The 17745-nt window shown below is 43.7% G+C and overlaps 1 protein-coding gene across 5 annotated transcripts in view; it reads left to right on the top strand.

Annotated features, from left to right (window-relative positions):
* Positions 1 to 17745, top strand: part of LOC132394528 (uncharacterized) — a 102542-nt gene that overhangs the window by 9126 nt on the left and 75671 nt on the right. For 4 of the 5 annotated variants that reach the window (XM_059970808.1, XM_059970806.1, XM_059970805.1 and 1 more), the window contains exons 2-4: positions 7053 to 7358; positions 11561 to 11851; positions 14267 to 14557. In XM_059970808.1, the coding sequence (XP_059826791.1) occupies positions 7053 to 7358; positions 11561 to 11851; positions 14267 to 14557 (888 nt within the window). The remainder of the gene's footprint in view (positions 1 to 7052; positions 7359 to 11560; positions 11852 to 14266; positions 14558 to 17745) is intronic. The other variant, XM_059970809.1, reaches the window with a different exon arrangement.

Below are 17745 nucleotides of genomic sequence, written 5' to 3'. Positions count from 1 at the left end.
TGAAATGTCTTTAATTTTATTCCTCAATAAAAATTTATTAAATAAGCCCCAAATACTCCTCCACCTTATATTTCCCAAGTGACTATTCCAAACACTAACAGCCGTAGGAATAGAAGTAACGTCTTTTTGTAACAAACTTCTAATACCCTTATTATTTTTTTAAAAGACAAAGGAAAACAAATCTTTCCTACAGCTGTACTGGACGGATCCAAGTTGGGTAATTCAACTACCAAATATGATGCATTTCTAAACACCATAATTACACCAGAGGGAATTGCATCCATAACAACAGCAAATTCTTTTGGAGTCACAGGAAATTCAAAGGTGGATAAAAACTCAGTATAATTCAATAAAGTACTGCTTGAATTAAATAACTGTTTAACTGACAAAATATTATCAAACCAATTTTAATAAAACAAAGATTTATTCTTATTAAGTTATGTTGTGGTTATTCCAGATAAAATAACTATGTGGAGAAAAATTGTAAATCAAAGACCAAGATAAAAGTATCTGTTTATGAAACTGTGATAAATGGAGAGGAACTTTGTCTATTTTGTAATTACATAAAAGAAAAAATTTCAATCTAGCAACCTGGGAAAAGACAAATGAAGGAATACAGTTCCATATAGAAGTGGGATTATGTTAAAATTGTTTAATCCAATTAATTTTAAAAGTATTATTAAGACAGTCAAAATCAAGAAAATTTAGACCCACCCCCCATAACTATTCATGACAGCAGATTTTTTTAATATAATGATTAAACAACATGGTGTCTATCGATTTACAGATTTTTTTAAAATTGAAGTATAAGGGGAGAGCTATATATATAATACTGGAAAGACCTGCTTTACAAAGCAAAACCCGGCCTTTCAAAGATAAGTCCCTTTGAAGCCACTGGTTTAATCTTTATTTGATTTTGTCTATAAGAGGTTGAAAATTATCCACACACCTTAAGTATTCATTCTTTAACAATAGTTATCCCCAAAAATGTAACTTTGTCTTTTACTGGAATATTATTAGTTATAGATTGAGTGCAACCTTTAAGAGGAAACAATTCACATTTGTGAATATTTAGACAGAGGCCTGAGGCTTTGGAAAAAACAGAAATACAATTATTACGTACCCCGAGACTGGGTTAACAGACCAGCAGAAATGGAAAGATACGTTGGAGTCTGGTGGTACTGTAACTTGTTACATATTCAGGCAACAATAAATATATGAGTTCGGCAGGGGTTTATATAACAGATAACACGTTTATTAAACACTGAAAACAAACCCCCCAAAAGTAAGCAAACACTAACGTAACCGGAAATCAGCTGCTGTGCGGCAGCTTAAACAGTTCTTAAAACGATGTTGCAAAAACAGTTTTTTAAAGTAGTATTGCCAAAAGTTCGAAATGCTCACAGTCCATTCAAAAGGAGAGACTTTTTAAGATGATTTAAATTCTCTTTCACATCGTTTTGCTTCGATTCCCGACATCGAGCTTCCCATGAAGGATTTACGAAATGAAATGGCTTAAAGGCACTGACCTTTCCTTTATCACTGTCCTCAATCTTCTGCTATCCCGCAGAGATTAACACGAGAACAGTCAACGAATTCCTTTCGAATAAAGATTAAACAAGGTCGAACCTGTTTCACCGTCGAAATAGATTCTCCTCGATCTTTTATCTCCCGAGCTCCGATCCTCACTCTCCACTGATTTCACAACTAGCAGTATTGTAAAGAAACTGCTGGCAATGACCTTTTAAACTTTAGGCATTAGATAAAAACTTCATCCTTCAACTAAACTGCGTCATCACATTAAATCACGCAGTGGCATGAACTCAACATGGGAAATCCAGCCACGAACTGCCCCTGCTCACAGGGTGGGGTCTTCCTTTTATACCCTGTATATATAAAAATAAACCCTGTCACATGATCTCTACTGGCGGGAAAATGACGTCACTCCACCATCACAAGACTATTACCTCAAGTCCAGTTTAGCTTCAACCCCAGTCACGTGACAAGGGTACCACTGTCATGTGTCACGAATGCGTAACAAACTAAAGGTGTTTATTAGTAAACTAGACAATACAATAACAGAAATGCAGATATACATATAAAACAGGTTAGCAATAATAAAAACAGAAGTGTAGGAATAAGAATCAACAGTAAAAAAAACAAGCTCTATCAAAGTCTAGGGGTAAATGAATTGTCATAAGAGAATATAGAGTTCAGTTCGTGCTGAGGTAGTTGGTTGCAATGTTGGAGAGAGAGAGAGAGAGAGAGCGAGCGAGAGATAAACAGCTGCAGCAGGCAAACCTTCTGTTGTCGTCTTAATCTGTTGTACTGTTGTGGTCATTTGGTTATGACCCCTCCGTTCTCAGCTGGATAGTTCTTCCATGGTGGACGCGTCACTCTGGCATGAGTGGATACACACACAAACCCTCACCGGGCCTGCCATCACATTGTGAGCTTTGTGACCGATCTCCTGATTCAGTCCTCTAAGCCCTCACCTTCCTGTGGGTGCACAACACTCAGTCAGTGTTCACTGGTGTGTCTGAGGGGTGTCTCCCCATACCTGTCTTTTATCCCCACTGATGGAGTATTAGCCATTCATCAACTCAATATGTCCATGTCCATCAAGCTAGGCCACTCCTGCTGTCTCCTCAGGAATGTTAACGAGCAAAGAAACGTCCTTGTAGCGATAGGTAAATAATCAGTGAAGAGACATAATACATAAATCAGTCCTCTCTCTCTCTCTCTCTTATTTGCAGCAGATGTCTCTACCTCTGTTCTTCATCTCTCTCTCTCATTAGCAGCATAGTTCCCAAGGGGGAAGGGTTAACTCTGGACCCCATTTCTATCAGGTCTGTTCAGCACTCATAACACCCCCATCCTTCAAAGAATACACATCCCCACCTTCAAGATCATTACCGAGTAGGACGTCCGCATCGTCCACGGGTAGTTCCGACCGCACCCCTATTTCGACTGGTCCAGATACCAGGTCACATTTCGGAAAGATCTTGTGCAAAGGTACGGCCTCAGTCCCTTTTAACACATTTCCCTCCCCAGTCTTGGTCTCAGCACCGAATTCTAACACCTTCCTTAGGATCAATGACTGGCCAGCCCCAGTATCTCTCCAGATCCACACAGGAACTGGGGTTTCACCCTCCTTCACAGATACCGTCCCTTCCGAAATAAACCTCTCATGCCCCTCTTGGGCTCTACCTAACCTCGCTTTCCTCATCGGTCTGCTGACTGGCTCAATGCAACCAGTCGGAGTTGTCGCCTTTCCTTTTCCTGTCTCCTTTGGAGCAAAGCACTTAGATGCTATGTGGCCAGATTTCCCACAATTATAACACGTAAAGCTGGGTAGCTTTTTGCCAGCCTGCTTTTCCTCCTCCTTGCCTTTTCCGGTAGTCCCCGGCTTATTCTCTGCCTTAGCCGGTGGGCTTTCCCTACCGTCCCTATTGCCTCTCTGGCAGCTCTTACTTTGGGGGAAACTTTGTCTTGTGGGTTAAGGCATACTGGTCTGCTAACTTGGCAGTCGCAGACAGAATCTCTGCCTCCTCCTCAACCAAGTACGTCTTCATACCTTCAGGGACACAACCTTTGAACTGCTCAATCAGCATTAGCTGTAGCAGTTTGTTATAATCCTCAGTGACCCCTTTCGAGGCGCACCAACGCTCACAATATATTTGCATCTCGCGGGCAGACTAAATACGTGCGGTCCCACGGCTTTCTCAAGTTCCGGAACTTCTGCCGGTATGCCTCTGGCACCAACTCGTAACTCCTCAGTATAGCCCTTTTTACTTCATCATAATCTTTAGCCTCCTCCATAGACAATGCTGACTAGGCTTGCTGAGCCTTCCCCCCAAGTACACTCTGTAACAGAACAGCCCACTTCCTCTTAGGCCAGTCCTGATTCATAGCAACTTTCTCAAAATGGAGGAAGTACCTATCGACATCCATTTCCTCGAATGGGGGTACCAACTTAATCTCCTGACCAATCTTGAACCCCTTGTTTGGGTCCGCTTCCTGGCCCTCTGCCCTCGATGCCTTTAACCTTTCTTTTTCCAGCTCAAACTGCCTCTCTCTTTCCCTTTCCTCCCTCTGCCTTTCAGCCTCTTCCCACTCCAGCTTCCTTATCCTGAGCTCATTCTCCCTTTCTTATCCTCCTCAGCCAACCTTAATTTTTCCAACTGTAGCTGAAGCTCACCCTCAGTTGGTTTACGCTCAGGGAACAGCTCCAATACCTCTGGCGGGAACAACTCCCGGGATACATAATACACAGCTATTGCTCTCTGTATCTCCAACTTTCTCATCGCCGGTTTCACCGCCGAGAGATTCAGCTGTCTCGCAATACTCAACAATTCCACCTTTCTGGCATCCACTAATGCCCCCGAAGTTGGGTCCTTTAAAAATTTGTCAATCTCCATCTCTGCTGGTTTCCCTTCTGGTTATCCACACAACCAGATCAGATAAGGGACTTCTATCCCGATTCACCGGCCCCCCAATTTGGTAATCAAATCCCGGAGATGAGGCCCCAATTTGTCTGGGTTAACAGACCAGCAGAGATGGAAGGATAAGCTGGAGTCTGGTGGTACTGTAACTAAATGTGTTTATTAGTAAACTAGACAATACAATATCAAAAATACAAATATACATATAAAACAGGTTAGCAATAATAAAAACAGTAGTGTAGGAATAATAATCAACAGTAATAAACAAGCTCTATCAAAGTCTAGGGGTAAATGAATTGTCATAAGAGAATATAGAGTTCAGTTCAGTTCGTGCTGAGGTAGTTGTTGTGTTACAATGTTGGAGAGAGCGAGAGAGGGAGAGAGCGAGAGATAAGCGGCTGCAGCAGGCAAACCTTCTGTTGTCTTCTTATTCCGTTGTACAGCTGTGGGCATTCAGTTATAACCCCTCCGTTCTCAGCTGGACAGTTCTTCCGGGGTGGACTCGTCACTCTGGCATGAGTGCACACACACACAAGTCCGCACCGGCCCTGCCGTTACACTGTGAGCTTTACTGACCGATCTCCTGGTTCGGTTCTTGAAACCCCCACCTTCCTGTGAGTGCACAACACTCCTTCAGTGTCAACACACACAAAATGCTGGTGGAACGCAGCAGGCCAGGCAGCATCTATAGGGAGAAGCGCTGTCGACTATCTTTCAGTTAGTCCTGATAAAGGGTCTCGGCCCGAAATATCGGAGCTTTGAGACCTTCCACAAAATGCTGGTGGAACACAGCAGACCAGGCAGCATCTATAGGGAGAAGCGCTGTCGACTATCTTTCAGTTAGTCCTGATAAAGGGTCTCGGCCCGAAACATCGGAGCTTTGAGACCTTCCACAAAATGCTGGTGGAACGCAGCAGGCCAGGCAGCATCTATAGGGAGAAGCACTGTCGACGTTTCGGGCCGAGACCCCCTCGTCAGGACTAACTGAAAGGAAAGATAGTAAGAGATTTGAAAGTGGGGGGAGGGGAAAATGCGAAATGATGGGAGAAGACCGAGGGGGTGGGGTGAAGCTGAGAGCTGGAAAGGTGATTGGCAAAAGGGATACATAGCTGGAGAAGGGAAAGGATCATGGGATGGGAGGCCAAGGGAGAAAGAAAGAAAGGGAGCACCCATGTTGAGACTTTATAAAGCACTGGTGAAGCCTCACTTGGAGTATTGTGTGCAGTTTGGGCCCATTATCTTAGAAGGGATCTGCTAAAAATGGAGAGGGTTCAAAGGAAGTTTTCGAAAATGATTACAGGATTAAATGGCTTGTCGTATGAAGAGTGCTTGATGGCTCTGTGCATATGTTCACTGGAATGTCTAAGAATGAGGGGTGACCTAATTTAAACCTATCGAATGGTGAAAGGTTTTGATACAGTGGATGTGGAAAGGATGTTTCCTTTGGTGGGAGTGTCTAAGGCCAATATAGCCGCAATATAGAGGGGCATCCCTTTAGAGTGGAGATGAGGAAGAATTTTTTTTTGCCAAACAATGGTAATCTGTGGATTTCTTTGCCACAGGAAGCTATGGAGGCCAAGTTTTTAATGTATATTTAAGGCGAAGGTTGATAGGTTTTTGATTGGTTAGGGCATGAAGGGATTCAGGAAGAAGGCAGGAGTTCGGAGTTGAGAGGAAAATTTGATCAGTCACGATGAAATGCAGAGCGGACTCGATGGGCCAAACAGCCTAATCTTGCTCCTATCACTCAGCAACCTCCGATTTAACTGGAGCCCAATCACAGGACTATTTATTGAATTGACTTTATTACTTGCATCCTTCATGTACATGAGGAGTAAAGATCTTTATGTTACACCTCTGTTCAAATGTGCAATGTGTAATTATAGCAATTTATAATAAATATTATGTACAACAGGATAGTCAATATAACATAGAAATACAGTTGTGTCAGCATGAATTTAGCAGTCTGATGGCCTGGTGGAAGAAGCTGTTCCTGAGCCTGTTGGTCCTGGCTTTTATGCTGCGCCGGTACCATTTCCCGGATGGTCACAACTGGAACAGTTTGTGGGTAGGGTGACTTGGGTCCCCAATGATCCTTCAGGCCCTTTTTACACACCTGTCTCTGTATATGTACCCACTGCCTAATGGTAGCAATAACAAGAGGGCATGTCCTGGATGATGGAGGTACTTATTGACTGAGTTGAACAGTGGGCTAAGCACGTCTGTGAGGTGCGTCAGTGTTGATTGTCAGCGAGGTGGAGATGTTATTTCTGATCCACACAGGTTCTGGTACTCTGTTGAGGAAGTCAGTGATCCAGTTGGGGAGGGTGGTACAACAGCCCAGGTTTTGGAGCTTTTCAATCAGAACGGTGGGAGTGATTGTGTTAAACACTGAGCTATAGTCAATAAACAACATCCTGACGTAAGTATTAGTGTTGTCCAGGTGACCAAGGCTACAGATCAAGTCGCCCTACACAGCCTGGTCCTGAAACTGCAGTAAAATGTCCAATAACATCTGTTCATGTAATATTACTCCTGTGCTGTAGTTGTCTCACTTTCACCTGCTCGACAGTTTAAATGATTATATTTTCTTTTTATTCTAATCAGCTGAAAGGGAAGAAGTGGTTGGTGTCCTTGGCTCATCAGTTTTACTGGATCCTAAAATCACCGTTGATTCCGGCAAGAATGAAATCCTTTGGACTTTCAAAGCCAGCAACGAAAGCCAATATGATATTTTGGATCACGTCCCAGGTGTTGCCACATCGGAACCAAGTGAACAGTTCAAGGACCGTTTACAATTCAGCGCTTTGAGTGCTGCACTGACGATAAGCAGATTAAATGCCCGTGACCAAGGAGATTACACCTTCACTGTTGATGGGAACGAATTGAAAATAATGGAGTTGCTTGTCATTGGTAAGAAGTTTCAGATATTTGTGCTGTAGTGTGTGACTTATTAATGGCAGAATCTGCCGTAGAAACTATGATCTGTGATTTTTATTTCCATCAAAGTCTAAGCAGGATAACCTCTGCTGTGTCTCATCAACTGAGTCATCGGAGAGACATTGAAACTGGTGATATAAAAACAGCAAAATTTCTGCAGAGAATCTGATTCTCCTCTCATCACACACAGTCTTACATTTTTTAAACATAAATAAAGTGATAAATGAATAACCACAATTTCAATCGCTATAATTACCTAAAGATTTCTAACATATTGAATATTTGTAGAATTACATATTTACAATAGTCATGCACCCCAGCTAGTAGAATCCTTTTGAAAGCTTCTGAGCAAAATCTCCAAACACCCAAAATACATCTCTTTTGTTAAGGTGCTGAAGGATGGCTCTCTGAATACAGAACTAGCCAGAAAATTTTAGAATTGAGATGCGGAGAAATTACTTTAGTCAGAGGGTGGTAAATCTGTGTAATTTGTTACTGCGAGCGGCTATGTAGGCCAAGTCATTGGGTGTATTTAAGGCAGAGATGGAGAGGTTCTTGATTAGACAGGGCATCAAGGGGTATGGGGAGAAGGCAGGGGAGTGGGGATGACTGGAAAAATTGGATCAGCCCATGATTGAATGGCGGAGCAGACTCGATGGGTCGAATGGCCTACTTCTGCTCCTATATCTTATGGCCTTGTGGTCTAACATTAACTGACAAAACAGACCTGTCCTGAACTATGCATCGTGACAGGGAAACACTTTAACATTGTGATAATACAGAAAATGGCCACTAAATGACTTCCCTGATCACACCCTGAGGATTTAAATAACCACCAATCAACATGAAAATTCATGATTTGTCTTCCCCGGTACAGAATCAGAATGTTTCAAAAGCCGGAAAGTCTGGGAAAGGGTGAGCAGTTTCAGGTTCCTGGGTGTCAACACCACTGAAGATCAATTACAAAGAAGGCAGAACAGTGGGTATGTTTCATTACGAGTTTGTGGAGTCTTGGTATGTCATCAAAGACTCACACAAATTTCTACAAATGTACGTGGTGAGCATTTTAACTAGTTGCACCACCGTCTGGTATGGAGAGGCGACTGCTCAGGATCAGAAAAAGCAGCAGCAAGTTGGCCAGCCAGCTCCATCATGGACACTAACCTAGTATCAAGGACACCTTCAAAAGGTGATTCTTCAAAAAGATGGTATCCATCATTAAGGAGTCCCATCACCCAGAACGTGCCCTCTTCTCAATGTCACCATCAAAGAGGAGGTACAGGAGGCTGAAAACACACACTCAGTGTTTCAGGACCAGCTTCTTCCCATCTGCCATTACATTCCTCAAGGAACAATGAACATATGGACACTACCTCAATCTTTTTTGATTTTTACATGTATGTATTACAATGTACTGTTGCTGCAAAAGAACAATTTTCACAACATATGCCAGTGATACTAAAGCTGGTTCTGATTCTGATTCAATGAACAATTTCAGTCATATCATTTGAAGGTGGAGGGGCAGGTCTTGTTGAGGAAGCAGAAAAGCTCCAGAAGGACTTTGACAGATTTGGAGTTATGGTAGGTGGTCATGCAATTTGTTGTAACTGTAACAAGTCTGATCATGACACAGCCCAATGCAGTGATCTGCAAGGTCGGCAAACAAGAGGTCACAAGACAGCCGACTGCCAGGAAGGGAAATGCTACAACCTGTGGAGAGGCGGCCATATTGATAGAGACTGTTCAAAACATGTTGGCACCGAGGCACAGGTAATAAAACGGGGAGCTGACACTGAGAATGCCCAGACAAATTTCAGTGTGTCAGGATGAAGCATGTGTAGGAAATCAGTGACCAGGCAGAGGGAACACCAAACAGGAGAGGAAAAGGCAGAAAGGGGAAAGGAAATCTGCTGACCACTCACCAACCTCGGGAGACGGGGGCAGCACACAGACCATTAGCCATTACCCAACACCAGCTCTGGGAAACAGGGGGTTGTACGTTGACCTCTGACCCCCTCAGCTCCTGGAGACTTGGAACCATCACCCCTCCCTTCCAGCTCCAGGAGTCCAGGAGCACACCCCAGCTCAGAGAGGTAGAGGGTATGGGTTGACCAGTGCATGTTGTTGAAAAGTGAGCAGCGACCAACGTACCCTTACGCACGCAACCAGCATAGCCACACTTGTGGGAGGATCATCCTCAGTAACTGAGCCCACAGTGTGGCAGTTCCCCAAGTCCATGGGCATGATGGCTCAGGCTGAGTGACCTGGACGTGAAATGTAATTCAGGAACTAATCACAGGCAGGGGTAACTAATCATTACAGGAGTGAGGGCTAACACACTCTACAACTACCAGAGTTGGTTATGATCTGTCTGTGTGGTTGGGGGCAATGATTGGGGCAGTAATTTTTCTGGCCTGGAATTCTGTTACAGGGTGACAACTTCTCAGTCACCCAAGTCAGAGAGGTGGTTGGTGGGTGGCTCCTTGTGGCATACACAATGTACTGAAACACTCTGCTCTGGTTAATGAACACGTACACCTCACCCGTGCGGAGCGAGCGGCTGGCCATCCTCGAGCCGCTCCCACCACTGCCGGTGACATCACAGCTGGTCATTCTGGTTGGTGACATCATCGATGCAGCCGGTAGTGCCGACAACAGGCTGGACAGCACCTCCAGATTCCTGATGGAAACAGTTAAAACAGACAAGCTGCACAATGCCTTCAGCTCCCCTTCAGAAGGATGGTGATGGGTCACTGACTGAGTTGTACTCGGCTACGTGGGACGGGAAGTGTGGAGTTTGCAAAGATTCAGCATGACATCGAAAACTCTGACAAACCTCTATAGATGTGTGGTGGAGGGTGTATTGACTGGTTGTGTCACAGCCTGGTCTGGAAACACCAATGCCTTTGATTGGTAAATCCTCCAAAAAGTATCGGATATGGTCCAGTCCATCATCGAGGAAAGCCCTCCCAACCACTGAGCACATCTACACAGAGTAATGGAGCAGCAAAGTAGCATTCATCATCAGGGACTCCCACCACCCAGGTTGTGCCCTCTTCTCATTGCTACCATCAGGAAGAATTACAGGAGCCTCAGGACTCACACCACCAGGTTCAGGAACAGTTATTACCCCTCAACCATCATCAGGCTCTTGAACCAAAGGGGATAACTTCACTCGCCCCATCACTGAAATGCTCCCACAACCAATGGACTGGCTTTCAAAGACTGTTCATCTCATGTTCTTGATATTTATTGCTATTTATTACTGTTATTATTTCTTATTTTTATATCTCCGCAGTTTGATGATGTCTTTTGCACATTGGATGGGCAATTTTACTTTGATTAATTTGTGTTTCTTGTAGTTGCTGTGAGTCCGCAAGAAAATAAATCTTGTTGTTGTATATGGTTCCATATGTGTACTTTGATAATAAACTTGCATTTTGAACATTGAATAATTGGAGTGAACTGAGAAGGTAAAACAGAAATTGAAACTGTTGGGAGGGTGCTCCCTATTGATACCTGGGAAGAACCTGGTCATCAGGTATGAGGGACTCTCAGGGCTGCTGGACTTGGTGCAAGTGTTGCCCATGCCCCACTCCTCCAGCTTGGGAATCACCCGAGCTGTTTTCAGGTTCATCTGGGGGTCCGAGATGGAGTGGGTGAGGCACAGATCACAATGCACAAATCCCTGTATAACGGGAGCAAAAAAGTACCCAATGTGTCCCTCATCCTGTTGACCAACTTCTTGTGTGTCTGCATCAGGCTGTGTGTGGAACCTAAATACATGGGCACCAGGTACCACCACGTGCTGAGGTTCTGCCTGTCCCCTGTGTTGCCAAGGTGTTGAAACTGAGTGATGTTCCTGAAAGAACAAAGTATTTTGAAGCCAGTTGTGGGGCCAGTGTAGATCAGAAGCACTGGGATCTGGCTAGTTTGGGTACATTGTGAGAGTGTCAGATCAGCCAAAGTTGATGAGGGGTTTGAGGTGGGAGGCTGGGCCAGAAAGAATTTCCACAACATTCTTGTCCGAAAGACAAGTTCCTGTAACCCCAGTAAAGAGTGGCTCAATATCTATTCAGTAGTATTTTCTCATTTGCTGTAGTTTCACAAAGTTCCCTGTTTAAGTGTTTCACAGCCACCACATTTTAAATGAGTACAAATATTTTTATTAACAGATAAAGTTAAAGAAGAGTTTGGTCTCCTTGGCTCATCGGTTTTACTGGATCCTGAACTCAAAGTTGATCCCAGCAAGAGTGAAATAATTTGGACCTTCATCGGCAGGAGCATTTTGCATCATGTCCCAGGTCACAGCTTAGTGGAACTGAGTGACCAGTTCGAGTTTCGTCTGCACTTTAATACTTCTAATGGTGCTCTGACTGTGAATGGAGCAGAACATGGTGACCAAGGAGATTACACCTTCATGGTGGATGGACAAGAGCTGAGAATAATACAACTACACCTCTTTGGTAGGTAGTTTTATGTTTCATAGAACGTAGAACAGTACAACATAGTTCACACTGTTGGCCCACAATGTTATGCTGTCCTTTTAACCTATTCCAAGATAAATCTAACTCTTCCCTCCCACATAGACATCCATTTTTCTTTCATCGGTGTGTTTATTCATGATGTGAATGGGTATAGAATTCACCATAGGTTTTTTCAATAGGTACGTTTGATGTCAAAGAAATGTATACAGTATACATCCTGAAATTCTTTTTCTTCACAAACATCCATGAAAACAGAGGTGGGCCTCAAAGAATGAATGACAGTTAAATGTTAGAACCCCAAAGCCCCCCCAGCTCCACCCACTCAAAGCAACGACACCCACCTCTCCCAGAAGCAAAAAGGCATCGGCACCATCCACCGAGCACTCAAGCATGCAGCAAAGCATCAATAAAGACACACGCTACTCATTCACCGAGTAATTCGACATGCCACAGGCTCTCTCTCTCTCTCCCTTCCTAATAAGGGAAAAGAGGTGTCCCCATTTCATACTTAGAGAGGAGACATAACAAAACAATTCACTGATTTATGATGTTAAAAGTCTGTTGCGTCACTTCTTCTGAGCTCTGTACCCAAAGAACTCAGGTCTCTGGGCAAGCAGCCAGCTTGCTGCTTTCAATATTCCGTCCCCCACAACGAACCCGTTTTCTGCGGCAGCACCGACCTCAAGTCTACCCGCCTGCACAGCCATGTGAACCCGGGAACCTGAAGCACTATCCTTCTAGGCCGTGTCCTTGGTATATTGAAAAATGGCCAGTTGTGAGACACCGAGAGCGGGTCCCACCACTGCCGGTGACGTCACAGCTGGTCATTCTGGATGGTGACATCATCGATGCAGCCGGTAGTGCCGACAACTGGCTGGACAGCACCTCCAGATTCCTGATGGAAACAGTTAAAACAGACAAGCTGCACAATGTCTTCAGCTCCCCTTCAGAAGGATGGTGATGGGTCACTGACTGAGTTGTACTCGGCTACGTGGGACGGGAAGTGTGGAGTTTGCAAAGATTCAGCATGACATCTAAAACTCTGACAAACCTCTATAGGTGTGTGGTGGAGGGTGTATTGACTGGTTGTGTCACAGCCTGGTCTGGAAACACCAATGCCTTTGATTGGTAAATCCTCCAAAAAGTATCGGATATGGTCCAGTCCATCATCAAGGAAAGCCCTCCCAACCACTGAGCACATCTACACAGAGTAATGTAGCAGCAAAGTAGCATTCATCATCAGGGACTCCCACCACCCAGGTTGTGCCCTCTTCTCATTGCTGCCATCAGGAAGAATTACAGGAGCCTCAGGGCTCACACCACCCGGTTCAGGAACAGTTATTACCCCTCAACCATTGTCAAGCTCTTGAACCAAAGAGGATAACTTCACTCGCCCCATCACTGAAATGCTCCCACAACCAATGGACTGGCTTTCAAAGACTGTTCATCTCATGTTCTTGATATTTATTGCTATTTATTACTGTTATTATTTCTTATTTTTATATCTCCGCAGTTTGATGATGTCTTTTGCACATTGGATGGGCAATTTTACTTTGATTAATTTGTGTTTCTTGTAGTTGCTGTGAGTCCGCAAGAAAATAAATCTTGTTGTTGTATATGGTTCCATACGTGTACTAAACTTGATAATAAACTTGCATTTTGAACTTTGAATAATTGGAGTGAACTGAGAAGGTAAAACAGAAATTGAAACTGTTGGGAGGGTGCTCCCTATTGATACCTGGGAAGAACCTGGTCATCAGGTATGAGGGACTCTCAGGGCTGCTGGACTTGGTGCAAGTGTTGCCCATGCCCCACTCCTCCAGCTTGGGAATCACCCGAGCTGTTTTCAGGTTCATCTGGGGGTCCGAGATGGAGTGGGTGAGGCACAGATCACAATGCACAAATCCCTGTATAACGGGAGCAAAAAAGTACCCAATGTGTCCCTCATCCTGTTGACCAACTTCTTGTGTGTCTGCATCAGGCTGTGTGTGGAACCTAAATACATGGGCACCAGGTACGACCACGTGCTGAGGTTCTGCCTGTCCACTGTGTTGCCAAGGTGTTGAAACTGAGGGATGTTCCTGAAAGAACAAAGTATTCTGAAGCCAGTTGTGAGGCCAGTGTAGATCAGAAGCACCGGGATCTGGCTAGTTTGGGTACATTGTGAGAGTGTCAGATCAGCCAAAGTTGATGAGAGGTTTGAGGTGGGAGGCTGGGCCAGAAAGAATTTCCACAACATTCTTGTCCGAAAGACAAGTTCCTGTAACCCCAGTAAAGAGTGGCTCAATATCTATTCAGTAGTATTTTCTCATTTGCTGTAGTTTCACAAAGTTCCCTGTTTAAGTGTTTCACAGCCACCACATTTTAAATGAGTACAAATATTTTTATTAACAGATAAAGTTAAAGAAGAGTTTGGTCTCCTTGGCTCATCGGTTTTACTGGATCCTGAACTCAAAGTTGATCCCAGCAAGAGTGAAATAGTTTGGACCTTCATCGGCAGGAGCATTTTGCATCATGTCCCAGGTCACAGCTCAGTGGAACTGAGTGACCAGTTCGAGTTTCGTCTGCACTTTAATACTTCTAATGGTGCTCTGACTGTGAATGGATCGGAAAATGGTGACCAAGGAGATTACACCTTCATGGTGGATGGACAAGAGCTGAGAATAATACAACTACACCTCTTTGGTAGGTAGTTTTATGTTTCATAGAACGTAGAACAATACAACATAGTTCACACTGTTGGCCCACAATGTTATGCTGTCCTTTTAACCTATTCCAAGATAAATCTAACTCTTCCCTCCCACATAGACATCCATTTTTCTTTCATCGGTGTGTTTATTCATGATGTGAATGGGTATAGAATTCACCATAGGTTTTTTCAATAGGTACGTTTGATGTCAAAGAAATGTATACAGTATACATCCTGAAATTCTTTTTCTTCACAAACATCCATGAAAACAGAGGTGGGCCTCAAAGAATGAATGACAGTTAAATGTTAGAACCCCAAAGCCCCCCCAGCTCCACCCACTCAAAGCAACGACACCCACCTCTCCCAGAAGCAAAAAGGCATCGGCACCATCCACCGAGCACTCAAGCATGCAGCAAAGCATCAATAAAGACACACGCTACTCATTCACCGAGTAATTCGACATGCCACAGGCTCTCTCTCTCTCTCCCTTCCTAATAAGGGAAAAGAGGTGTCCCCATTTCATACTTAGAGAGGAGACATAACAAAACAATTCACTGATTTATGATGTTAAAAGTCTGTTGCGTCACTTCTTCTGAGCTCTGTACCCAAAGAACTCAGGTCTCTGGGCAAGCAGCCAGCTTGCTGCTTTCAATATTCCGTCCCCCACAACGAACCCGTTTTCTGCGGCAGCACCGACCTCAAGTCTACCCGCCTGCACAGCCATGTGAACCCGGGAACCTGAAGCACTATCCTTCTAGGCCGTGTCCTTGGTATATTGAAAAATGGCCAGTTGTGAGACACCGAGAGCGGGTCCCATTTCCTCAAAGAACCAAAGTTAACATATAACTCTAGGTCAGAATCTTCAAAAGAACCCTGAAAGGGAAAAATGGAGGTTAAAGATAGAAATAGAGCTTTTTCCGAAGATATGAGTAAAGGAGATGCCGTTAGGTGCTATTGTCCTCTTAAGCTCTTAAGCAATTGTATTTTCCAGTTGAGCCTAAGTTGGGTGACTCACTTGATCAAATAAACACTGAGCTGTCAGATATTGAATGCAGCTGTCATTCTGTGAGTACCTGTCATCCCAAGGAGCAGTCCGTTCGGGATTTGATCCAGCACTCATTGCTGCACTGGTGGGATGAGGGAAGAAGAACTGTTTGTCAAACTTGAGGCTTGGGTTTTCTGTTGGAGAGAACAGAAGGAAATGGTTGTGAAGTGAAAGTGTGGATGGATGGAAAAGGTGAAGAAATGGAAAAAGTAGCAAGAGAAGGGATGGGAGGGGAGGGAGGTACAAAATGCATCAGATTAGTGTGGGAAATGGGGAAAGGGGCATGACGTGATGATGGAAGAATTTTCAATTCTTCCTTAGAATAACAATTATAATAACTATTTATAGAGCACTTTTTATCCAGATTATGTAGTTCATACTGGTTTGTAATGTACAAATACACATAAATGTACAAATACAAATATACTTGTACAAATACAAGTGCAAATATGAAAAACAAAATAAAACTTAAATTAACATATAAATTAAAGGAAAACCGATGTTCTTTACAAACAAGGTTAAATAAATAGATTTTAAGCTGTCATTTAATGTGTTAACTGAGTCTGCATCGCTTATAGTTTTAGGTATTGAATTTCACAGTTTAGGAGCGTAGTTCAAAAAAGCTGACCTGTATAATTTCTTCTGAGGAATGTTTTTAAATTGAAGAGTCCAGTGGAAGAAAACCTGGGAGTTTGAGCAGGATTATAAAAGGAAAGTGGTTCTGTGATGTACTCTGATCACAAACCATTCAGAGTTTTGAAAACAACAAAGATAATTTTAACATCTATTTTGAAAGATACAAAAAGATCCTGGAGCTGCCAAATTCTCCCCTCACTCCCCCAGTTCTTAACAGCGTGTTTGTATTGAATTTTTCCATTCTGTTTGGTAAGTCCAGGTACTGAGATAAGGACTAGAATTTTGGGAAACTGACCAGGGAAGAAAATGGAGGATATAAAAAGGATTAAGATCGGTGTTATTTCTTTAGTGGTTTGAACGGGGCACGACTGCGGAAGGGCGTGGAGGTTGTGGTACATATTTGTACCAACAAAGTGGAGGATAAATGCGGGGCTGAGGGATTGGAGCAGAGGGCAGGGATTCAGATTTATAGATCATTGGGACCTCTTCTGGGGCAGATGTGACCTGTACAAAAATCTGAGGGGGACCAATATCCTGGCAGGGAGGTTTGCTGAGGCTATTGGGAAGAGTTAAAACTAGAATTGCTGGGGGGGTGGGAACCGAACTGAAATGATGGAAGAAAGGGAGGTTGGCTCACAAACAGAGAAAGGTTGTGGACAGTGTGAATGGGAGGATAGGCAGATGATAGAGAAGGGACGCACTCAGATTGATGGTTTGAGATGTGTCTATTTTAATGTGAGGAGTATTATGAATAAAGTGGATGTTTAAAGCGTGGATCAGAACTTGGAGTTATGATGTTTGTGGCCATTACAGAGACTTAGATGGTCCAAGGGCAGGATGGCTTCTTCAAGTGCCAGGCTTTAGATGTTTCAGAAAGGAGAGGGAGGGAGGATAAAGAGTTGGGAGCAATGCACTGTTGATCAGAGATAGTGTCAGGGCTGCAGAAAAGAAGGGAGTCAGGGAGGGGTTGTCTATGGAGTCTCTGTGGGTGGAAGTTAGGAATAGGAAGGGGTCAATAGCTCTGCTGGTTGTATTTTATAGACTACCCAATAGTAACAGGGACATCGAGGAGCAGGTAGGGAGACAGATTCTGGAAAGGAGGAATAATAACAGGGTTGTTGTGATGGGAGATTTTAATTTCCCAAATATTGATTGGCATCTCCCTGGAGCGAGGGGTTTCGATGGGGTGGAGTTTGTTAGATGTGTTCAGGAAGGTTTCTTGACACAATATTTAGATAAGCCTACAAGAGGAGAGGCTGTACTTGAACTGGTATTGAGAAATGAGCCTGGTCAGGTGTCAGGTTTCTCAGTGGGAGAGCATTTTGGAGATAGTGATCAAAATTCTATCTCCTTTACCATAGCATTGGAGAGCGATAGGAACAGATAACTTTAATTGGGAAAAGTTTAATTGGAGTAAGGAGAAATATGAAGCTATCAGGCAGGAACTTGGAAGCAGAAATTGGAAACAGATGTTCTCGGGGAAATGTACAGAAAAAATGTGGC

Source organism: Hypanus sabinus, chromosome 5 (assembly GCF_030144855.1).
Source record: "Hypanus sabinus isolate sHypSab1 chromosome 5, sHypSab1.hap1, whole genome shotgun sequence".
NCBI classification, from domain to species: Eukaryota; Metazoa; Chordata; class Chondrichthyes; order Myliobatiformes; family Dasyatidae; genus Hypanus; species Hypanus sabinus.
This window is presented reverse-complemented; position numbering and strand designations above follow the sequence as displayed.